General features: G+C 37.9%; 1 protein-coding gene across 21 annotated transcripts in view; it reads right to left on the reverse strand.

Moving 5' to 3' along the window:
• Positions 1-25,900, reverse strand: part of MGA (MAX dimerization protein MGA) — a 175,299-nt gene that overhangs the window by 23,500 nt on the left and 125,899 nt on the right. For 9 of the 21 annotated variants that reach the window (XM_047766623.1, XM_047766630.1, XM_047766631.1 and 6 more), the window contains 7 exons: positions 12,932-13,158; positions 11,218-11,394; positions 10,205-10,277; positions 8,373-8,890; positions 5,839-6,136; positions 3,602-4,228; positions 131-421 (listed from right to left, as the gene is read on the reverse strand). In XM_047766623.1, coding sequence (XP_047622579.1) covers positions 131-421; positions 3,602-4,228; positions 5,839-6,136; positions 8,373-8,890; positions 10,205-10,277; positions 11,218-11,394; positions 12,932-13,158 — 2,211 coding nt within the window. Of the gene's footprint in view, positions 1-130; positions 422-3,601; positions 4,229-5,838; positions 6,137-8,372; positions 8,891-10,204; positions 10,278-11,217; positions 11,395-12,931; positions 13,159-25,900 lie in introns of those variants that run through there. The other 12 variants (XM_047766628.1, XM_047766627.1, XM_047766632.1 and 9 more) reach the window with 11 other exon arrangements.

The raw sequence follows: 25,900 nt of genomic DNA on the forward strand, positions 1-25,900 counted from the left end.
TCCAAAGTATGCATTTATTTTCTAACAGGTGACTCCAAGAGACTAAGAACACCAATCCTGGTGTGTTAACATACCATATGACCAAATGATTTAAGAAAAGAACTTAACAGAAAGATCTCTAATTTTATACCTGGGTTCCGAAACATGACAGGCTGTAAGTTGGGCTGGGAATTAGAGCCTCGAAGCTGATGCAAAGGGAGGAGCTGGACAATCTGCCCATTAGGATGCCTGAAGAGGTTCATTCCACTTGGGCTCCTAACAGGCTGCAAGACCATCCGATGTCCCTGGACTTGTGTGTTTGGGACAGGTCTAAGAGTAGGAGAACCCTGCTGCACTGGAATCAACAACAGTCGAGGTCCAGTACGTTTCACTGAGTTAGGAGAGACCTGTGGAGTAGCCACTGGAATCTGAGGGGCATTTTCTGAAAAACAGGAAATGAAAGCATAGTATCAGAATTTCCCTTTAATACTTAGGAAAAAATAATTATGACACAGGATCTAACCATGCTACAAATAACTTCTAATCTGCAGAACTGGTAAAATCCTGTACTTCCACGATACACTACTTACTAGTCTATGGCTGAAAACAATTTACCTTAATACTAAGTATTAACCAGACATTGCAGGGCCTTAAAACCGGTAAAAAAGAAAGTATCAACTGTCAAGAGGTGCATTTATGCATCTGCCTAATGAAAAACATGGGTAGGCCTCTAAATCTGGATTCTCATTAAAGTGCATGATAAAACTGTCTTGCTCAACTTAAAAATTCCGACTGTTAACACTTAATAGATTTATGATTTAGTTTCAAAGATCATACTCAAGTAAAATAAAGTCAAGGACTGAAAATCACAAGGCACAAAAAACTTCTTGGCTTTTAAAATTCAATGACAAATAAGCACAGCATAAAGATGTGTGGACATTATTTTTCAGAAGGAAAAAAATACATACTCCCAAAAAATGGAATGAAATTAAGAGACATCAAAGAAGCTGGGAAATAAAGCCTTGTTAGGAAGAAGCAAAAGATAGTTCTAAAACAAACAGAAAAAGCAGAAACTTAATGCAGAAGATATGAATTAAAAAAGATTTCAAGACATTAGTAGTACCTAAAGATGCACTTTAATGTTTGGAAGAGATATTCAGAAATACTAAAGACATGGGAAAAAATAATACAAATAATCTACAGATAGGTTTTTGGCCATAGGAACAAAAAGGTAGGAATAATAAGAGTAAAAGGATAAACAAAAGTGGTCTCATTACCCTTCAAATTAGTGAACTTCTTTAACATTATTATTAAATAAAAATTTTTATTAATTTGTCATTAAATAGAAAAATCAACAAGCCAAACAATAAAACAGATTTTAGCTTAATGTGTGATATTTTTTCAGACAGGCACTCTATCCAAAAAACATCACATTTCTAAAAGAAGGTGATGCTCCTAACATTTACATGACAAATTATATATAGAAGACCCAGGACTTTTGAAAATGAAATAAAACATGAAGACCAAACTGTTCATGAAAAAATGAGTGCAACTTAAACAAAAACCATTCATCTATCTTATGTGAATTAAGAAACAAGCATTCTTAATTTTCTGAACATTTCTGTTCAAATTAAGTTTTAGAGAATGACTCAAAACCAAATTACTCTGAAAGCAGCTTTTAATACACACACTAAATACATGATTGTTTACCGAAATGAGGGGAAGAAGGGAAAGACAAAAAGAAGGAAAATCAAATGAAAAGGTCACAGATGTCTAAATGCCTGAGTTGGGATCTGCTTTATGAACCCATAACAAAACCACACACCCTTCCTTAGAAGTTGCAGTTATTTCAGTCAAATCCATTTATAAAAGAGTGGCTAAGAAAATTAACATCAGCCTTTCCTCAAGTAGCATTACAGAAGATATACTTTTAGGTGGTATATTGATATAACACCATATCATATTGTCAGATTTTTAATCTTTTGATTAAATTCAGATGAAATTACCAGTCTTTAATATTATGTCTTTAATGATATACCAGCATTTTCTAGCTTTCTTTATTAACAGAGAGAGCAAGCCACATGCTAAGAACATACAGTAGCTAGTTAGAATTTAATACTTTTTATTATTATTGTTTCCAGTGTATTTGAGACTAACCTTTATTTTGGCAGTAATATTGGTTTCCAATTACACTAATATCGCTCCTTTAAAAAATATATTTAAATAAACAAATGACTTGATTTAAATAAAAATATTAAGTCAATGATACTACAAATGGGAACCAGAGCAAAATACCTGAAAGTATGTTCTAAGTGACTAAAATCTGAGCGACAATGAACTACAAAAGCTAAACTACTTCAAAATTTCATGATAGGATTAAAAATATAAAAAAGGCTGGAATCCATGGTTTAAAAAGCATGACCAGTTAAAATATGACTAGATATAAAACTTGAGATTCCACAGGAAATCAAAACAGTCTTTTCAACAAGTCTTATTTCTGAAATTACATATTAGCCATTTCTTGGTATGTTTGTTTATGCGAAGAAGCAAAAGACAACAAATTTAAATATTGTGATCTTCTTTTCCTTTCAATAGCACTTCAGTTTATGAATCACTTCTTTTTTAAAATATTGACAGGAATTTGGACCATGCCCCTAAAGATCGAAATATTAGCAGAAAAAATATAACCAAGACAGAACTGGTGTTGGCTATTTTATCCCCCTTAAATCCTGCAAAGTCTTTCACACTCTTTTCCGTACTCTTTTCTAATTCCTCTTTGAGTACACTTAGAAAACTTACTTTACCAGGTTGAATCAGGACATAAAAATTACCTAAGTGTGAGATATTCCTTTCAAATTCACTTTATCTAAGCCAACACGGGAAAAATTTTCATTTTAAGTAAAAAGTTGACAAATACAAAATACCAGAGTCCTAAACAAGATACATGCCTTATTTCTATTTCAATCAGTTCACGTATAATAACAGGAGGATAATGTCAGCAGTACATAAGATTTGGACTGATTCACAAATGATTTTTACTAGGCAAGAGGACCTAGAATTTTAATCGTCAGCATGGAGAGAAAAAAGGCTCCATTTGGCTGCAGCATAAGCTTTTAACTATAAAGCAGCAGCAGGCCTCTTCCACCCCCAAAACATAGAGCACCTATATTTGGTTCCCTCCTCAGAGATGTGCACCCCTAGCTCTCAGCACACAACAGGCTGTGCTTCCTCCTGGGCCCACGTTATCGGCTGCTCAATGGCTCAGGGGTCCACTCCCAGATGCAGTATTCCAATGTCCTTCAGCCAGTTACCATTCTAAAGTTTTGAGTATTTTTAATCTCCTAAAGGAAATCTCTTGCCCCACTAAACCATCTGCCAAGTTACAGTATTTATTAGTGCTCTGGTTACAAAACTGCATGAATTTCAGTGGCTGTCCAAACCTTATATTGACCATGAACTCTAGTGTTTATCTTTAGGGTTCAGTTTTGCAGAACGCAAAGGTTTTTAGGAATATATGTATCATGTTATAGCAGGAACATCTGACATAGCTATAATCCTATCACAACCATGAAGTTCTATAAATAGCTTTGCAGTAAACCAGCTAGTAACATGTGGGCCTTACCTGGCCTCTGGCTCACTGGTGGACTCCCATCAATTCCAGAGAGTATAATGGGAACAGAGCTCAGAGATGAAGTTGGTGTGGTCACCATGGAAGAAGATGCAGCTGTGGTCACCACGACTATGGAGGTGGAGGCAGTGGAAGCAACAGGAAGAGTTATGGTTGGAGGAGATGCTACCAAAGACTTAGGAAAAGCAACTGAAGCCACAGGGGTAGTTATCCCAGTCGTTTTGATAAGGTTCACAGTGGCTGTAGACTGGGTAGGTGTTACAAGAGTGCTGGTATTAGTTTCAGAGACCTCAACAACCCCTGTAGTGGTGGCACCAGAAGAGTAAGTAGTTTCTTTAGTTCCCACGTCAGAAATAGCAGTCATAGGTGTCACAGTAGTAACATTCTCTAAAAACACTTGAGGGGTGGTAGTAGTGACAGCAGCAGTCACAGGGCTGCACACCTGAACTGGCTCAGAAGAAACCACAGGTGTGACGACCATTACTGGAGAAGGTCTGATACTGAACTTCTGTGGCCCTGTTAGGGGTTGGGGTGTGCTAACTCCAGGTATCTTCTGCTGCAGGGCTCCAACTTTACTCATCACAAACTGTGTGAACACACCACCAGGAGAGGGTCGAGCCGCTGCAAATAAAAATTTGCAGGTCAAAAATCTTCAGTTCTCATATTTCATCCTTGTAGTGATTGTGTTTATCAACATTTATTGTGCACCACTGGGTCAATTTCTTACAGGTATGACCTACCTGCATTACACATGTCAATTCCCACCCACAGAAATCAGATATATCCTTCCACCCAAACCAAACCTTCAAAATTCTAACAAAGGGATTAAAATTGGGTGTTCCAGAGTTCCCACTGCGGCTCAGCGGTAACAAATCCAACTAGAATCCATGAGGATGCAGGTCTGATTCCCTGGCCTCGCTCAGTAGGTTAAGGATCCAGCACTGCTGTGAACTGTGGTATAGGTCACAGATGCAGCTCGGATGTGGTGTTGCTGTGGCTGTGACATAAACTGGCAGCTGCAGCTCCAATTCGGCCCCTAGCCTGGGAACATCCACATGTCACATATGCAGCTTTAAAAAGCAAAAAATAAAATAAAATAAAATAAATAAAATAAATAAAATAAAAATTAAAAAACTGGATGTTCCTTCTGAAATTCTTTTGGTTATGCAATATAGCCAAATATCCAGGACAAAAAAAAGAATACAGCAGCACACAACTTCATCATCTAAAATAGATGAAGAAAGTAAGAAAGAAATTGATTCCTAATTCTATTTTAAAACTTGTTTTCTCCACTTCCTCCTGTCCCAGCACCTCCACCTCTTTATTGCTGTCCTTTTACAAGACAGTAAAATTTTGCATTCCTAAAATGTATAAAGACATTTTTCAAAAGAGAGCAGGATAAGACTATCTTTTCTTTTTAAATCACTGATTAAAAGTACTTTTTAAAAAAGAGGTAAAACAGGTTCATTTTAAGGCATACAATGCCTCTCTTCCATCTTCACAAAACTCCAGCATTCAGCCAGAGATTTCAATTTCCTATTAGAGGAATAAAAACAGAGCAAATGATATTTTTACTTAACATTCCTAAATAGATCTGAAACAACAAAAAGAGGAATCCAATAAACCAACTGTACATATTCTTAATGCTAAAACACAAATGATTTCAAGAAAGTAATTTGTTACAGACTCTAGCATTGGAATGTTAATAAACAAAAGAGGTTTTTACTCACAGAACAGAAATGAATAGAATAAAGCAATGTTTACAAAATTATGTTTTGCAAGAGCCTTCTACTTCAAGCCTATACTAATTCAACCCACTTAAGATTTTGCTAGCTCACTGGTTTCAAAGTTCAAGGAATATACACATAATTGGTATCAAAAACACCAGTTCTCAGAGGAAAAATATTAAATCAGGGAAAGTACTTAAGAATATGCCTTCCCTTTTTAAAAGCAAAATTAAAACCTAAGTCTCTTCTACGTTAATAAAACGGTCAAAAGTTTGGAAATAACTAGACTTTAATGAAACTACCTAGAATCGATTCATCTAGTATTGTAAGTCAGGTCATCAGAAGAGTTACTCAAAAATATAAAAATTCAGGCAAGACAGACATCAAGAATAAGAGTAAAGCCCAATTCTGTATTTCTCTAATTTTTACAACCCCCATATCTATATCCACTGGCCCAGCCCCCAATCACAGCCCTTTCCAAAACACATACACAGTTTAACTTACCAATTGGTCTTTTTGCTGGGACAAATGCCTTCAGATTCTTCCCAGGGCGATTTGTTGTAGTGCCAGAGGAGGATGTCGTTTTGGAATTGGATGTTGAAGGCAACAGGGTACGTGGTTTCCTGGATGCAGCCACCTTGGCATTGGATGCTACCTTGGAGATGACAGTACTGAGGGTTGAGAGGTCCAGGACTGAGGGTCGCAACCTGCCTGTGATATAAGCAGCTAGCCTATTGGCTGGATGCAATGCCCCCATCTGTCCCAATAGCAACTTAGCCTGCGGGTAACTCTTACCATTAACCTGAAACAAGTGGCAAAGAGAAATTCTGTAAAGATAAAATTCTCTTGCTAACTCATCTCCCTTGACAAGGGTTTCATTTTTACAGGGTTTTAAAAGTCTCTTTTTCAGATTTAAAGGGAAAAAGAAATGGACTTTTTCCATTTAGTATAATCTGAGTATTCAGGAGATGAAAAAAAAAATGTTGTCATCTGATACTCTGAACTAATCTTATCTCCTTCATTTTGGTAGTTTGGAAACAGAGAATCTTAGAAATTCATCCATACCTGCATCCTAGATATGTGGAAGATACTATCAACTCTAAGGAATCACCCAATTGTTTTACTTGTCAATAAGCAATTCTGGTAAAGTTATTAACAATCATTAGCCAAAAATGAGTTACTGTGTTCCACAGAATCTCTGTTAACAAGACCAGAGGCATAATGAACCCTTCTCAAGAGGGCCCTCTCAAGCATCCTTCATATTTGAAAAATATATGATGAGTCTACTTTAAGTTATGAGAAAGCCACTGTACAAACACCTTAAGCCAAAAAGTCATCTCAGTTTTCAGCTGTCAAAAACTCAACTTTAAAGACAACTGTCTTCATCTTTTGGGCAAAACTTGGGCTCAAGATAAATGCTAACTGAAACTCATTGTAATTTTTTAAATAATCACTTGTCAGAAGAAAGTGAATCAATGAGTGAGGAAGATATTATTCTCTACTGCCGGAATTGACAGACTGGCCATCTTGAGCAGAAAAGTTGTGAAAACAAAAACTTTCCAAGTTTCTTACCCAAGTTCTCTATGTCATACTGCTAAGTGGCTAGAGAAGATACCCTTTCCCTCCCTTCTTTCCATCATTTAAAGGAGTGAGGAGTGAGGAAGAAGAGTGAGGTGGAGAAAATCCCACTCTCTGAATTAACAGGGACTGGTAAGGATAGCTACAAGGTACTCTCTCTTCTAAAACACAAAACAAAATTACTCTTTGCTACTTAAGTAAAATTGTTATCATTTCCAGACAGATCAGGACTATCTTTGCCCCAAGTCTGATATGCAAAGAATGTGATCTTTCCATACTAAAATAAACTTTATGGTTTTCCAGGCTCTATGGTGTCTAGATAAAACACCCCATCTGCTCTTTTGGGACTTGTTCTGACGACAACTCAGCAGCTTCCCCAAAGCATACCTTACAGTGGCCTGACTGCTTATACAGGTTCGTATTTTATGGTGGCTTTCTAAGTCCTAGACAGGAGAGGAGTACATAAAATTTCTATGACTGTATTTGAAGGGAGTCTAGTCTCACTAGAAATGACTTCATATTAAGTCTCCATTCTCAAAGTATCAATCAATAAGTGGAACAAGAAGAAAACATTATCATCATTAAAAATTGAAGAAATACCAACAGAAGCAGTTACACAGCAACTGCAATTAAAACTTTTAAATTAAATAGATCAGTCATATTAATGGAATGGTCCTTAGCCCAGAGAAGCAGTCAAGCTGGTAAACTCAACCTTGGCAATGTTAGACACTACCGCCATATCTGGTACTCCAATATAAAACTGCATTTAATGTCACTGAGCAAAAGGAGAAAACTTTTTTGACTATGACAACATTTTACTCCAGAACTTTTATTTCCAAGAGCTTTTCTAGATGCCAATGAGGTATTTCACTAATACACCTGCCTGAATTACTGAACAGCAAGGATATAGCTATGTGTCCTATAACAATGATTATACTGGCAAAAACTCCATGAATCAAAGAAAAAATAATACATAACCTGTGGCTCAATTTTTTAAAAATTCATGTATGTGAATAATACCTTAGTAATTAAAAATTTCTCCCAAGCTTTTAAACATACACTGTCTATTTTAAAAATCAACCTTACCTCATTTTATTTTGAAACCTGCCTGCTAATAATAATTCCAAGAACTAAACTGAATCCTTTACTATCCTTGCTAGGTTGTCAAAATATCACTACAGCACAGATAATACAGTTTAAGAGGAGCAACCGTCTGGGAAGACCACAAAGAAAACTATAAGCTAATAGAGGGCTCTATCTTTCTGTTTGTAAATTTGCCAAAAATTGACCCTAGGTATGCATCTAACCCAGGCCTATTATGAAAAAGAGATAATGATTTTGTCACCCAGTTCCCAGGAAATGTGAAGATAAATACTACAAAGCCCACAAAGGACTCTGAAAAATCAAGATGTTACCTAGGTATAAATAGGTGCTACATCCAGATTAAAGATAATTCTCACCTGGATAAGCCCAGATGTGCTTGAACTGGGTTTACGTTTATAGGCCACAAGCTTCCCTGCAGGAGAAAGCCCTGCATAAAAGGGCAGACCTTTGCCTCCATGTAATCTCTCCCTCACTGAATCCAGGGCATCTGTCTGCACAGGAGAGATATCATCCATTTTCCCAGGGGATAATGGACCGTCAGGAGTCTCTGATCCAGATTTCTCAGCCATATCATCTTGGTCTTGACATGATGGCATAGAGATTTTCACACGAGAAGAATAAACGGGAGGATTCTTTTCACCCCGGCTCTTTCGTTGAGAAGCCAACTCAATGATGAAGCTGCCCACCTTAAGTGACTGCGGCATGTTGCTATTGATGTGCTGGGATAAGATGCTCAAAATCTTGTTCCGATCCTCCTCCCAGTTGCAGTCTGAGATGATTTCTATCAGTTTGGTGGGACCACCAGGTGACCTCTGATGCACATAGGAGGTAGAAGAGGATTCCCCTTCATTGCAGGAAGACTTCTGGTTCTTTTCTGATAAGGAATTGAAAGATATTTCCACATCATAGCATTCTGTACTGAACTTTGAAATTTATTTTTGAGTTATCAGAAAAGTGCTAGGGGCACAGATACCCAATAATAGCCCATTCCCATGTACTTTCAGCAATAATTTTAACTCACAATTTGGAAGTTTTCCACAAAAAAAAAAAGGTTCCAGAGAATCAGACTATAACAGTCTTCACTATTCTGTTCACTGAGCTCTCTTAATGAAATCAAGTCCCACTTAAAACTGCTTTTTTAAAAAGCCATAACTATTTACATAAGGAAGCATTACCTCACAAGCAAAGCATATAACCAAGATTAGACTCATTTGGTATAGTTTAGTGTACTTGCTATCCATATAGACAAAGCAAAGATTCTTGCAAGATGCTTTGTAATATGTGATGGGTAGAGTCAATCCTAAAAAACAGCAAGAGAGATGGTGTTCTGGTTTTAAAAGGTGGGTGGGGAGCACTTTACCTCTAGTTTCTACTGCAAATACTACTTCTGAATTACTTTGGTGCCTCTGGATATGATCGCTCCACTTCTACACTTTATTCAAAACCACTCAATTCAAGTATAGTTATATTCATGACAACATGTTAATTAAATGTGTATTTCACTAGACACCTAGAGTCCTCTATAGCAGACTCTCCCAACCAACGTGCTACAGTTAGAAATACATTAGGACACAGCTCCCCCTCATCCTTGAAGGTGGTCATGCTCACAGGCAGCCTCTTCCACTTACCTGAGTGTGATAGAAATGTTATCATTTTTTGTGATTATGCCATTTAAAAAAATGTAGGAGGCACTGCTGCTTAAAGTCTCTGAAGTCTTAAGAGGCAAAACCAAACAAACTGTCAACTCTCTAGACACTACCCTTCATCATAGTAATTAAGGCAATAGTCCTGAATAAACATCACTCGATAAATTAGTAATATTCCTTCCTTTCTCCCTCTGCATTTCTCAAATGGCGACAGCTACTGAGAACCTCAGGGAAAATTTCAATAGCTAACGACGCCAATGTTGTTGAGGTTTGTAAAGAAGTTTAGACAGAAAAAAAAAAAAAAATCACTGCCCTCATCCTAAATGTCTCTTGCAACACCAATGGACTGTATTTCTCAGAAGAGGAGTAATAAACACAACAAATATCTGGGAAAAAACTTATCATCTTTATTTTTAGCCAAAACTAGACAGGGTAGGCAGACATACATTGGATTGGTAGCTTTGGTTTTTCCCCATTATTATTATTATAATCTATACCTATATAATTCTCATCAAATGGTAAGATCTAGTTTTCATTCTAACCTTGTGACTTATCAGCATCATCCTCCAAGTCACAGGTGATTGGTTTCAAGGGCTGCTGTTCAGAATCTGGCTCCTGAAGAAGAGAATGACAAAAAATTATGTCTATTCAACACACATTTAATATCAATAGAGACTAGGACATAAGCATTAAATCTCTCAAAGAAGCCTAAAACAGTAGAAAGATTAAAGTGCTCAAAAAAACATCTTCACATCCACATGCACAGCTGCATTACTATCCTATTGCACAACTACAAAAACAAGTAGTCTTGCTCTCTTATGTCGCTGACAGTGACTGAATTACCAAAAAAAAGAATTAACATTGCACTTTATAGTATAATTCTACTAAAGAAGGAAAAATATTTGATGTTTAATGGAGTAAGTTTCAGTTATTCAGAAAATTCACCAACATGGAAAGATGCAAATGTTAATAAATACAGATAAAAAGATTTCACTAAAACCAAAAACATTTAGGACATTTCCAGTCACCAATTTATTTTCTCTCAAGAAAATGTCATGGATGTGGGGTTCCAACTGCTCTTGATGTAACTTCTTCGTCTTACACAGGAGCAGATTTTGGCAACATTCAAGACCAAAGCCTGCTCAAGCACATGTGTTTCTTCTATGGTAACTTTGTTATGATGACTCCTCCCAGATCTTTAAAATTCAAAAGTTTCACCAAAATGTGTTTGGAGATTTATATTTTATCAAGTTGACCTAAGAAATGTGTTTAATCAAATCTTTCTTCAAATTAAAAAAAAAGCCAACAATATTTAAATTGACGTAATCTTTTCAAAATTACTCCAACATCAGCAAGAATAATACTTTTAATGACCCTAAGGGAATGTTCTCTAGAATTAAGTATGCAGAGAAATAGATAAATTGATATACACATGATGTAAACCTTCTCTGTCTCTCAAGAATACTCCGAATTATTCCAAACATAATGCAAATTCTAATATCAGCAACAGGGAATTGGAAGTTAAAAAGAGAAATCTATGCAATAAGCAATTCACCTTTACACTACAGTTCTCAGGACTAGAATGACATGAGCCCTGCTGTTGAAATGATGGGGATGGTGATGGTGATGGTTGTCTCTGTTCCTCTTTTTTTCGTTCATACACTCGAACTCGGGCACAAGTCATCATACTTTCAAAGTACAAGTAGACTGGATCCTTGTCTTCTTCCCGAATCTGTAAGTTTCATACAACAAAATATTCCAAACATTGGGGGAAAAAAGTCTCCAGGACTCCAAAAGAAAAAGGATGTTTTATCTGTTTCTATTTCAACACTTAAAATTTTGAAATGTAAACTTTAAATGGTACAATTATACAGTTTATATATGCTGAATTGTAGGGCAGTCAAAAGTACAAGTCCAAGTTTTTCATTACTGGATTTAACAGATAAAAAATTTCTCAGAGTTCCCATCATGGCGTAGCAGAATCAAATCCAACTAGAACCATGAGGCTGCAGATACGATCCTTGACCTGGCTTAGTGGGTTAAGGATCTGGTGTTGTCGTGAGCTGTAGTGTAGGTCGCAAATGCGGCTTGGATCTGGGGTTGCTGTTGCTGTGGCTGTGGCCTAGGCCGGCAGCTGCAGCTCCAATTAGACCCCTAGCCTGGGAACCTTCATGTCACTGGTGCAGACCTAAAAAAAAAAAAAAGCAAAAAAAAAAAACTCTATCAACTTGTAACCAAAGGTTCCAAACTCTACTCTCATTTTCTACACTTAACACAAACTAGTAACGAACAATCATGGATCAGTACTGTACAGAGACCACACTAGATAGCACTGAACTAAAGGATCTTTCCTCAATTTAATGGACTAGAAGGACTGAAATGGATTTAATAATGAGAAATGCTTAAGTTATTAACACAAGAGAAGTTTGAACTCTTTTACCTATTGTCTTCACATGGTCATGTCAACCATTATTTTATATCTTGAACTTTACTGTTATTGTATATAAAGAAATTTGCTTTAAAAAGATGATAGTTACTTTTTTTTGGCCATGCCCACGGCATGCAAAAGTTCCCAGGCCAGGGATCAAACCTGCACCACAGCTATAACCAAAGTAAAAGCAGTGACAACACTGGATCCTTAACCTGCTATGCCACCAGGGAACTCTGACTTTTTAAAGGGTTACTTCTTATAGCTTTTTCTTAACACTTTTCTAATAATGTGTACTACACCTCAGTCACTCAATATTCTACACTACAGAAATAAGAATATCTTTAAAAGACTTTTGAAAGTCATGTTTAACAACAACAACAACAACAGCTTACTTAATAGGGTCCCCCTGAAGACAGATTTGGTTCTCTTTAAGAGTTACAGTTGAACTGTATTTTAAACTACACAGGTCCACTTACATCTGGATTTTTTTTCCACAGCAAATACTACAGTACTACACAATCCTCAGATGGCTGAATACACACAAGCAGAACCACAGATATAGAGGGCTGACTGTAACATGAGGATTTCCAACTGCACAGAGGGTTCACGCTCTAATCCCTGTGTTGTTCAAGGGTCAACCATAGTTTTCACTCTACTTTTACGACAATTTTTAAGTGTCATCAATTACACTGATTAAGTCTGAAAGAGAGATGGCTTGCAGACATATTACCTGAAAGCACCATGATTCACAAAATACAAATCAAAAATCTAGTTGAAACCCATTTTCCTTACAAACAACTTTTGTTACTTGCAATAAAAGATATAACTCCAAGCTTACCACAGGATTGGGTTTGGGAGTATATGCCCGAGCAGGTTTAATTCCAGTGAGCACTTTGCCCTTCACAGCAGTAGATAAAACTTCTGGCTGAGGCAACAGCAATGGTTTCATAGGCTCAATGACAGAAGGCGTTGGGATATAAACTGGCTCTGGATCTACTTCACCTTCTACTTTCACCCATAATGGGTAATGTCGAACAGGCTGCTCAGGCTCTGTTTCACATATAGCTTAACAAAAAGAAGGTTAAGACTGTTAGATACCTTTGGCAACAAGAGTTCACTGAGGCATTGCCAAAACAAAATGTGCTCCCTCATAAAAAGCATTAATTCATTAAAAGGTCCAATAGATGTCCCCTAAAAAACCTTTGGTTGTCCTCATGCACCTTAATTTATTCATCCACTAATCAAATATTTGGTGAATACCTATTATAGATCTGATGCTGGTTTAGATACTAGAATGAACACAGCTATGAATAAAAGTTCTCAGCTTCAGAGTTTATAACCCACAGGAGAAAAAAACTAATAAACATAGAGTATCATATAAGAGCCACATGGAAAAACACAGCAGGGTAAGGGATGAAGAGTTCAAAGGAGATGCTATTATATTTTAGTGTGGTCAGAAGAAGCCTTCTCTGTTATCCTGGAAAAATAATTACTTTTAATGTTATTTATAGTATATAAATATATACTACACTTTTTTGGCCACACCTGTGGCATGCAGAAGTTCTGGGGCCAAGAATCGAATCCACGCCACAGCAGTAACCCAAGCTGCTACAGTGACAATGCCAGATCTCTAACCTGCTAAGCCAGCAGGGAACTCCTATACTATGCTTTGTAATTTTACAAATACCAATGAATATTTATTGAACCTTACTATGTACAGATTCTAAGCACTTAATATGTTTTAACCCATATAACCATAACAGTCCTAAGGTATTACTATTCCCACTTTGCAGAAGCTGAAGTTCAGGAAAAGTCCAAGAGGCAGAACCAGGATCAAACCCAGTCAATCTGGCTCCAAACTGAGCTGTTACTGCTGCCTTCTAATGACAAATTCTACTCAAACGCTAGGCTGAACTCAGAATAGGAACAATAATACATCAACAAAAAAGCAATGAAACCCAAATGAGATGAAATCATACTATTAAGAACTATACGGAGTTCCCGTTGTGGCTCAGCAGGTTAAGAATTCAACTAGTACCCATGAGGATGCAGGTTTGATCCCTGGCCTCACTCAGTGGGTTCAGGATCCAGCACTGCCACAAATTGTGGCATAGGTCACAGATGCAGCTTGGATCCAGCATTGCTGAGGCTGTGGTGTAGGCTGGCAGCTGCAGCTGTGATTCAATCCCTAGCCTAGGAACTTCCATATGCCGCAGGTGAGCCCCGGTGGCATAGGGAGAACAAAAAAAATAACCACACAAAAGAAAAAGAAGACAACTATACAAATGAAAACCTGCACTGATTAGCTAAATTAAGGATCTAGGAGTTCCCATCATGGCTCAGCAGAAACAAATCTGACTAGTATCCATGAGGACGCAGGCTCGACCCCTGGCCTCGCTCAGGGGTTAAAGATCCGGTGTTGCTGTTGAGCTGTGGTGTAGGTTGCAGACGCAGCTCAGATCCCAGCTTGCTGTGGCTGTGGTGTAGGCCAGCAGCCACAGCTCCAATTGGACCCCTAGCCTGAGAACCTCCATATCCCGTGGGTGTGGCCATAAAAAGACAAAAAATAAGTAAATAAATAAATGGAGGATCTAGCTTAAGGGGCTGCTGGCTTTATTTTCCAAGCAAACTGCCCATTCCCATGAAGAAGACAGCTACAGAGAAGCAAACATTGTTTTTTGCACTTCAGCAATCAGTGCTCAGAAAGAACATAGCTGATTCTAAACCAAAGACCCAAAATCTTTGCCTGAAGTCACATAAAATGTGACGAAGCAGGAATAACACTTAATTAGACAATCTTTCATAACAAAGCAGCATCCAAATTGCTACCTGATTTCATAAGTATGTTTGCTCTGAACATTAAGACCCAACTATAAACACCTTTGCTTAAAAAGTTCCTAAGGTTAATATCACTCAGAGCATAACCATAAAATGCTGCATAAACGCTTAAAAGTTAAAATAGGTAACAAAAAAATCTTCAGAGCTAGAAGTGATTGAGCCAATTAATTAGCTACTTAGCAGTCTGTTATCCAAATTTAAAACTTAAGGTTATTTATTACATAACTCACAAAGGCTGGTAAGACCCCAGTATTCATTCATGTATTCAAATATCTCCATGTTTACTATGTACTTTGTAGATAACAGTAATAAACGAAACTGACAAAAGGAGTTCCCTGGTGGCTCAGCAGATTAAGGATCCAGCATTGTCACTGCTGGGGCTCAGGTTCAATCCCTGGCCCCAGAGCGTCCACATGCCAGGGTACAGCTGGAAAATAAAAATAAATAAATAAAACTGACAAAAACCCCCTGCCTTCATGGAGCTTACATTTATTTACATTGGAGGGAAGAGCGTGGGACAGAAAATAACTAAGACAAATAAGAAAAATACACTGGGAGTTTCCGTCATGGCCCAGTGGTTAATGAATCCAACTAAGAACCATGAGGTTGCAGGTTCCATCCCTGGCCTTGCTCAGTGGGTTAAGGATCCGGCGCTGCTGTGAGCTGGGTGTAGCTTGCAGACGCGGCTCAGATCCTGCGTTACTGTGGCTCTGGTGTAGGCCGGCAGCTACAGCTCCGATCAGACCCGTAGCCTGGGAACCTCCGTATGCCGTGGGAGTGGCCCTAGAAAAGGCAAAAAGACCAAAAAAATAAATAAAATAAAATACATTGGATTCTATTAAGTGCTTACAGGAAAAAACAAAGCAGAGAAGAGAAATAAATAGTATGTTTAGTGAATATGAGTATATATTTTGAGGGGGAGTATTATAATTTTAAAAAGGATAACCAGGGATGTCCTTCCAATGAAGGTGGTGCATGTAGAGTCTCTATCTACCACTCACTTGGTTAAAGCTTTGTTGTCTAGTTTTACTGTTTCATTCACACATTTTTTTTTTGTCTTCTGGCTTTTGTCTTTTGAGGACTACACCCACAGCACATGGAGGTTCCCAGGCTAGGGGTCTAATTGGAGCTGTTGCTGTCAGCCTATGCCAGAGCCACACCAATGCCAGATCCGAGCCCCATCTGTGATCTACACCACAGCTCACGGTAATGCCAGATCCTTAACTCACTGAGAGGCCAGGGATCAAACTGTAACCTCATGGTTCCTAGTCAGATTCGTTTCCACTGCGCCACGACAGGAACTCCTTCACTCACGTATTAATGCTGCTACAAAAATAAAAGCCTCTAGGTCAAGCACTATTGTCTTAATGTTGCAATCATCTTTCAAGGATTTTCTAAGCTTCCATAAACTAAGGATTATACTAAAGTAAGAACTCTCTTCATCTTTGTTCTTTTGAAAATATCTCCTAAACACACAGTTGAGTACTTCAGAAGAAAACCTCTTAAAATGTCTTAAAACATCTTAATTCCTCACAGGGAATCAAAGACAACTCTAAAGTTTCAATTGCAGATAAAAGCAAGACGGTGGTTCCAGTACACAGGGAAATTCATAAATCCTCAACAAAATACTAGCAAACCACATCCAACAATACATTAAAAGGTCTGGACATCATGATCAAGTGGGATTTATCCCAGGGATGCAAGGGTTCTTCAATATCCACAAATCCATCAGTGTGATACATCACATTAACAAACTGAAGAAGAAAAACCGTATGATCCTCTCAATAGACGCAGAAAAAGCCTTTGACAAAAATCCAACACACATTTCTGATTAAAAAAACCCTTCAGAAAGTGGGCATAGAGGGAACCCATCTCAACATGTCATAAAGGCCATAATGACAAACCCACAGCGAACACCATTCTCAATGGGGAAAAGCTGAAAGAATTCCCGCTGAAATCATAAACAACACAAGGATGCCCAATCTCGCTACTACTCTTCAACATAGTTCTGGAAGTCCTAGCCACAGCAATCAGAGAAGTAAAAGAGATAAAAGGAATCCAAATTGGAAAGGAAGAAGTAAAACTATCACTATTTGCAGATGACATGATACTATACCCAGAGAATCCTAAAGACTCTACCAGAAAACCTTTAGAGCTCATCCATGAATTTGGCAAAGTCGCAGGATACAAAATAAATACACGGAAATTGATGGCATTTCTATACACTAACAATGAAGGATCAGAAAGAGAAATTAGGGAAGCAATCCCGTTTACCATCGCATTCAAAAGAATAAAATACCTAGGAGTTAACCTACCTAAAGAGTCAAAAGACCTGTACTCTGAAAACTATAAGACACTGATAAAAGAAATCAAAGATGACACAAATAGATGGAAAAACATACCATGCTCTTGGATTGGAAGAGTCAGTATTATCAAAATGACTATACTATTCAAGGCAATCTACACATTCAATGCAATCCCTATCTAATTACCAAGGACATTTTTCATAGAACTTGAACAAAATATTTTAAAGTTTGTTTGGAAGCACAACAGACCCAGAATAGATGAAGACATCTTAAAAAAGAAAAATGGAGCTAGAGGAGTCAGGCTCCCTGACTTCAGACTATACTACAAAGCAACAGTCATCAAAACTATATGGTACTGGCACAAAGACAGAAATACAGATCAGTGGAACAGGATAGAAAGCCCAGAATTAAGCCCATGCACCTACAGCCAATTCATTTATGACAAAGGAGGCAAGAATATACAATGGAGAAAAGACAGCCTGTTCAATAAGTGGTGCTGGGAAAACTGGACAGTCACATGGAAAAGAATGAAATTAGAACACTCCCTAACACCATACACAAAAATAAACTCCAAATGGATTAGGACCTAGATTTAAGACCAGGCACTATAAAACTCTTAGAGGAAAACATAGGCCAAACACTCTCTGACACAAACGACAGCAACATCTTCTCAGATCCATCTCTTAAGAGTAATGACAGTAAAAACAAAAATAAACAAATGGGACCTAATCAAACTTCAAAGTTTCTGCACAGCAAAGGAAACCCTAAACAAAATGAAAAGACAACCCACAGAATGGGAGAAAATATTTGCAAATGATTCGACTGACAAGGGATTAATCTCCAAAATTTATAAACACCTGTTACTGCTCAATATCAAAAAAACAAACAACCCCAATCTAAAAATGGGCAGAAGATCTAAACAGCGGATTCTCCAAGGAAGACATACAGATGGCCAAAAAACACATGAAAAGATGTTCAACATCACTCATCACTAGAGAAATGCAAATCAAAACCACGATGAGGTACCACCTTACACCAGCCAGAATGGCCATCATCAAAAAGTCTACAAACAGTAAGTGCTGGAGAGGGTGTGGAGAAAAAGGAGCCCTAGCACACTGTTGGTGTGATTGGATTGACATAAATTGGATTGTTGGTGGGATTGTAAATTGGTGCAACCACTGTGGAAAACAGTATGCAGATTCCTCGGAAAACTAAAAATAGAATTACCATTTGATCCAGCAATCCCACTCCTGGGCATCTATCCAGAGAAAACCATGACTCGAAAAGATACATGTACTCTGATATCCACTGCAGTCCTATTTGCAATAGACAAGACGTGGAAACAACCTAAATGTCCATTAACAGAGGAGTGGATCAAGAAGATGTGGTACATATACACAATGGACTATTACTTAGCCATTAAAAGGAATGAAATACTGGCATTTTTAGCAACATGGATGGACCTAGAAATTATCATGCTAAGTGAAGTCACCCATTCAATGAGACACCAACATCAAACGCTTTCACTGACATGTGGAATCTGAAAAAAGGACAGAATGAACTTCTTTGAAGAACAGATACTGACTCACAGACTTTGAAAAACTTATGGTCTCCAAAGGAGACAGTTTTGGGGGTGCAGGGATGAGCTGGGGTTGTGGGATGGAAATCCTATAAAATTGGATTGTGATGATCATTGTACAACTACAAATGTAATAAATTTATTGAGTAATAAAAAAAAATTAGGACTGCCACTGACAGAGGCAACATCAGATGCTATGAAAATGGACAGACTCCACACAAGGACCAGAACAACAGACGAATTCCTCACACTCTATTAGCCTGTTGTCCACTTGATTCCTTTACATAGCCTGGAATCCAAGACAGAGCACTTCTCTGCTCTCCTTTATAATACACTATAGAGCTCCTCCTACCTTTCATTTGAAACCAAGAAAAAGGAAGCTAGCAAAGATAGGATATGGGGAGAACCAGAGTAGCATATATTGACAGAAGCCAAGAACAAAAACTTGTTTCAAGAAAAGTAGCATCCCCTTATTTCTATTCAAATGCCTTCTTACATAGTATCTTCCCAAGGTTCCCTAGCATTAGCACTCGGTCTTCTGAGTTCCCAATAAGCCTTTTGTTCATGACACTTAAAACATATGGCACTTTTATTTCTGTGGCACTTTAAATTACCATAATTATATATCTATGTTTCTCATATACCTGTTTCATCAAATTAACAGTAACCTCTTAGAGATGAACTTAGTTTTAAAACTGCTATGCTAATAATCAGCATACCGTATTCATCTCCATCCCAATTTGAAGGCTGTTTTTTTTTTTTTTTGTCTTTTCTGGGGCCACACCCACGGCATATGGAGGTTCCTAGGCTAGGGGGTCTAATCGGAGCTGTATCCGTTGGCCTACGCCAGAGCCATAGCAATGCCAGATTCGAGCCATGTCTGCAACCTACACCACAGCTCATGGCAACACTGGATCCTCAACCCACTGAGCAAAGCCAGGGATCGAACCCACAACCTCATGGTTCCTAGTTGGATTCATTAACCACTGAGCCACAACAGAAACTCCTTGAAGGCATTTTAAACCTCTTCATTGTGAGATATAATACTCATGAAGTGCAGGAACAATGTATATATACCTTAATACATATTAGCAAGTATACAACCATATAAATACTATAGAGATCAAGAAATAAAATACTGCCATAAATCCCAGAAGCTTTTGCAAGCCTTTCTCAATCATAATTCCTTCCCATAAGGGACTCACTTAAATGACAGCCAGTTCCCTGCTTTCCCTTTTTAACACAAAAGTACACATCCCTAAACATAGTAGCTTAATTTTGTCTGCATCACAAATTTATTTCAATATAATCGTGGATGTGTTCTGCTTTTTTTCACTAACGTATTTGTACAATACACTGTTGCACATAATTCATCTATTTTTACTGTGGTATACTCCACTGATTATTCACACCATTTTTTATTCATTCTACTGCTATTAGATATCTGGGATTGTTTTCAGGTTTTAGATACTGTGAGTCACAGTGCCATAACATGCTTGTACAACGTGCTTCAGCTGGTTACTCTAGATCAAGGGCATGTGAATCATCCACTTCAGTAGACAGTGTCAAATTACTTTCCAAAGCCGTTATACCAATTTACATTTCTATTAGCAGTGCATGAGAGTTTCCATTTATCAACAGTTGATAAACTGATATTATAAGAGGATTTTAATTATAACCATTCTGGCAGGCATGTCGTGGAGTCTTTTTCTGAATGTAGTTTGCATTTCCAATTATAAATGAGATGTTCAACATTCCTCCTCATGAAGTGACTCTGACTTGCCCTTTTAAAAATAAGACTGTTTAAATCTGATTAATTTGTACACACCTCTATATATTCTAGATACAGGTCCTTAAATGTTGCAAATGTCTGTTCTCTCATTGTAACTTATATTTTCACTTGCTTTAATGTTTTAAAGACCTGAATTTCTCATTTTTAACTTTTCAAATGTATTAATTTTTATGCTAAGGACTGGTGTTTTCTTCTGTCACGCTTACAAACCCTTTTACCGATACGAGATCATATATATACTGTGTGTGTGTGTGTCTGTGCGTGTGCGTATTTCTATATAACCTTCTAAAAGTTGTATTGCTATATTGCTTAGCATTTGAAAATTAGGTCTATAATAGATTTAGAAGTGATTTCTACGTACAGTGTGAGGAATAAAGTATCACTTTTTCCCATACTGATATTCAATGATGCCACCAACATTTACTGAAAAGATCATCCTTTTCCTTACTCTTCTGTCATTTTTGTCAAATCAAGTGTCCACATATATTTGAATCTACTGTGGCCTCTCTAATCTGTCTACTGGTCTGTTCAGTTTATACTCAAGCCAGTATCACCCTATATTAAACATAGGAGTTTTATAAGTTTTGATATTCAAAAGAGGAAGTCCTCCTACCCTGTCATTGTTCAAGACTGCCCTGGCTATTTCTAGGTCTTTTGCAATTTCATCTAAGTTTTGGAATCAGCTTTTCAAGTTTCACATAAAAAAAGCTGTTAAGATTTTGATAAGGATTGCAATGAAATCACAGGTGAAAAAGAGAAAAAAGGAGTTCTCAACATGGCGCAGTGGAACAAATCCGACTAGGAACCATGAGGTTGCAGGTTCAATCCCTGGCCTCACTCAGTGGGTTAAGGATCTGGCGTTACCATGAGCTGTGGTAGGTCGAAGACGCAGCTCGGATCTGGCGTTGCTGTGGCTGTGGTGTAGGCCAGCAGCTATAGCACCGATTGGACCCCTAGCCTGGGAACCTCCATGTGCCGCGGGTTCGGCTCTGAAAAGACAAAAGCCAAAAAAGAGAGAGAGAGACAGAGAGAAATCACCAAAAAAAAGAAAGAAAAGAAAAAGAGAGAAGATACCATTACAATCTTCAATTCCGCTTGCTAACAGTTTTTTGTTTTTTAATTAAGAATGGAGGAATTAATTCCTATCGTGGCTCAGCAGCTTAAGAATCCGACTAGTATCCATGAGGATGTAGGTTCAATCCCTGGCCTCACCCATTGGGTTAAGGATCAGGCGAGGCCATAAGCTGCAGTTTGGTGGAAGATGCAGCTCGGATCTGGTGTTTCTGTGGCTGTGGTATAGGCTACAGCTCCAATTCGACCCCTAGCCTGAGAATTTCCATATGCCGTGAATGTGGCCCTAAAAAGACACACATACAAAAATTAAGAACGGATACTGAGAGGATTCTGGCGAGATGGTAGAGTAAGTAGGCAGCACCAGGATATAAAGTAGGCAGACTCTATATCTGAAAAACTGCACTGGCAGAATCTGTCTGATGTATTTTTGAAACTCTGGAGTCTGCAACTTCCAGGGGAAGACTAGGACAATAAACGTCCACTGTTTTAATTTCAGCTCTTAGCACAATAGCAGCTACCCATTCCTCAGCCCCCCAGCCACCTCTGGAAGGCAGCTGTGCATGTATGTGTTTCCTGAGCACCTTACACCCAGTGGGAGCCAGGGTGGGCAGAAAGGACCTTGTCCTCCAAATATCAGGGTCTCTGCTCTGATTGCTGATTCTGGTCACAGAGGTGCAAAGAGGCTAGAAGCCACTGTTAGTAGTTAAAGCTCCCCCTACTGTTACAAGGCATGGCTTGGTCTTAAGTAACTTCCAGGGGCTTTAAAGAGACAGCACCTTTTTTCCTCCTTCATTTTTCACTTTTCCTCCTTTTCAGAAGCCAGAAACTAAAGACTATAACATTTAAAAAAAAAAAAAAACAAAAAACCTGCATATATGAGAAAAATAACTAAGTATGCGTGCCAAGGAAAGGCTTAGAAAAAACCTGAGAATACCTTAAGTTTATACTCAACATTAATAATGAGACTGTTTTCTGATCACTCATGTGTGCCCATTTACTATCCTTCAAGAACTTTTCCTTTGCATTCACAACCTGGCTAACTGTTCAGTGCAAGAGACCTAGCTTTCATCCCATCAGCTTTGACATGCCTTCTTCACTAAGCTTAAACATTTCCAGCTTTGATTTAAAATAAAGAGATATACCATTTTTTCTTTCACTTGAACACCTCAGAAGCCACTGCAGGGTTATAAACTGGCCTAATTTCAATATTATTGTGTCTCAGGAAAGAGGAAGGCCAAGGAGAGAGACAGAGATGGGAAAAAGTCAGTAGGTAGAGCAGACAAAATACACACAACATTCATTAAGTTTACCATCTTTTATCAGCACAGTTCATAGAGCCCCAAAACAATGAAACAGTAACATCAAAGATTACCACAAGTGTAATAGTGAAAAAAATTGAAATACTATGAACTACCAAAACATAACACAAAGACACAAAGGGAGCAAATGCTGCTGAAAAATGGCACCAAGAGACTTGCGGATACTGGGTTGCCATAAACCTTCAATTTATTTAAAAAAAAAAAAAAAAAAAGGCAGTATCTGCAAAGTTCAATAAAGCAAAGTGCAATAAAATGATTTATGCCTGTGTATATAGGTCTTTTTACACCTCAATGACATCAGCTTTATAGTAAAGTCTTAAAATCAGGTAGTTCTTGGAGTTCCCATCATGGCTCAGTGGTTAACGAACTTGACTAAGACCCCATGAGGACTGGGGTTCAATCCCTGGCTAAGCTCAGTGGGTTAAGGACCCAGCATTGCTAGGAGCTGTGGCGTAGGTCCAAGACTCCTTCGGATCTGGTGTTGCTGTGGCTGTGGCACAGGCTGGCAGCTATAGCTCCGATTGGACCCCTAGCCTGGGAACCTCCATATGCCACAAGTGTGGCCCTAAAAAGACAAAAAAATAAAAAAAATCAGGTAGTTCTTCATCAAAGTTGCTTATCAAAGGACTATTTGAAGTCCTCTGCAAAGTCTTCCACATAAACTTTAGAAACGACTCATCAATTTCTACCAAAAGAAGCCCACTGAGGTTTTGACTGAATAGCATCAAATATATAAATCAGTCTGAAGAAAACTGTATCTTACCAACAAATCTACTGATACATGAAAACTGTGAAACTCTATTTACATAGATCTTTTAAAGTGTTCTCAGCACTTTCTAGTATTGGGGGGGGGGGGGTGTGCCTGTAACTTTCGTCAAATTTATCCTTAAACATTTTCTTTGTATGCTATTTAAAAAAAAAAAAAAATTCCCCCCATTTTTAGCCACCCCACAGCATATGGAGTTCCCAGGCCAGGGATCAGATCCAAGCCACAGCTGCAATCTATTGGATCCTTAACCCAATGTGCCAGGCCAGAGATCAAACCTGCATCCCAGTGCTCCAGAGATACCACTTACCCCACCGCGCCACAGCAGAAACTCTTATATGCTATTTTAAATGGTGTATTTTACTCTAATTTCCAGTTGTTCATTGACATATACACAAACACACTGTACACTGATAATGCTGCAAGCTGTAACCTGACTAAATTAACTTCCAATTCTAGTAGCTTTTTTGCAGATTTCCCTATGAAAGAGTCAATTTCTTACTTTCCAACTTGGATGCATTTTCTTTCTTTTAGGCCTTGCTGGACTGGCTAGGAGTTATGACGTGAAATAGACATGATAAAAGACGCTAACTTTCCTCATTCCTAATCTTTGGGGAAAAGCACTCAGTCTCTTACCATCAGTATGATGGCTGTAGAGTTTTTTTTTAATAGATGTCCTTTACCAGGGTGAAATTTCCTTCTATTCCTAGAGTGCTAAGAATTTTTCCAGAAATGGATTTTGTCATTTTATTTTATTCTTGTCTTTCTAGGGCCACACCCATGGTATATGGAAATTCCAAGGCTAGGGGTCAAATGGGAGCTGTAGCTGCTGGCCTACACCACAGCCATGACAACTCGAGATCCAAGCCGCATTTGTGACCTACACCACCGCTCACAGCAACACCAGATCCTTAACCCACTGAGCGAGGCCAGGGATCGAACCTGCGTTCTTAGGATGCTACTCAGATTCATTTCTGCTGAGCCACAATGGGAACTCTGGATTTTGCCATTTGAAAATATCTATTGAAAACATCCTATGGCACTTAAAATTTTATTTTTTTCATACCGCATTTTTTTAAGTCTGTTATGGAAAGTAATGGTGAACTACAATGATGATTATCAGATGTGAAATCAATCTTGCAGACCTGGAATAAATCCCACTTGGCTGTGATGTATTATTCTTTAAATATACCCTTGGACTTGATTTGCTAAATATTTATTTATAATTATTATATATGTTCATGAGGGATATTACTCTACAGTTCTATTGTAATGTCTTTTTCTGGCTAGAGTATCAGGGTAAGCTGGTCTCACAGAATGAGACCATTTTATGGAATTGTTTGTGCAGAATGGCTATTATTTCTTCTTTAAACAGTTTTGTAGAATTCAGCAGTAAAGGTATCTGGAACTGGTGTTATTATTGTAGGGCTTTTCACTACAAGTTTATACAAAGAGGCTAAGCAATTATTTCATCTTGAGTGAATCTGGGAGCTCTATGTCCTCCACAAAATTTATTCATGTCATCTAAGCTGTCCAACTTATTGGCATAAAGTTGTTCTTAATATTCCCTTATTATTCTTTCATGTCTGCAGTGGTGTTCTCATTCCTAATACTAGTAATTTGTGTGTTCTCCTTTTTTTCCTAATCAGTTTCCTACAGATATCAATGTTATTGGTCCTCTCTTTACATAAAATTAACTTGTAGGTATAGATCTCTAACAAAATTCTAAGTGGACTGAGAAAGCAGGAATTCCAGATTTTATCCTTTGTCTTGGTACCACCTGCAGCAGCTAGGCACAGTGCTTTTATATCATCTGCAATATTTTTAGACAAATGAAAAGGTAAATGGGTGATAATACCAAAGGGCCAATTTCATAAATTGTATCATACATGGTAGAAAAAACACATGAGGACATAGAAGTCAGAAAAACTTGGGTTCAAATCCCTATAGCTCACTTAACACCAATGCGACCTTAGGGAACAAATTACTTAAACTCTCTAAGCACTCAATTAGTATATTTGTAAAATGAAGAAACCTTCTTGTCACAAAAGACTAAGATTTTAAGTGACAAAGAGTACTCTGCATAAACAAAGACTGTCTAAAAATGTTGTATCCCTCTGTTCACATCAATAG

This window comes from Phacochoerus africanus, chromosome 2, assembly GCF_016906955.1.
Source record: "Phacochoerus africanus isolate WHEZ1 chromosome 2, ROS_Pafr_v1, whole genome shotgun sequence".
NCBI lineage: Eukaryota > Metazoa > Chordata > Mammalia > Artiodactyla > Suidae > Phacochoerus > Phacochoerus africanus.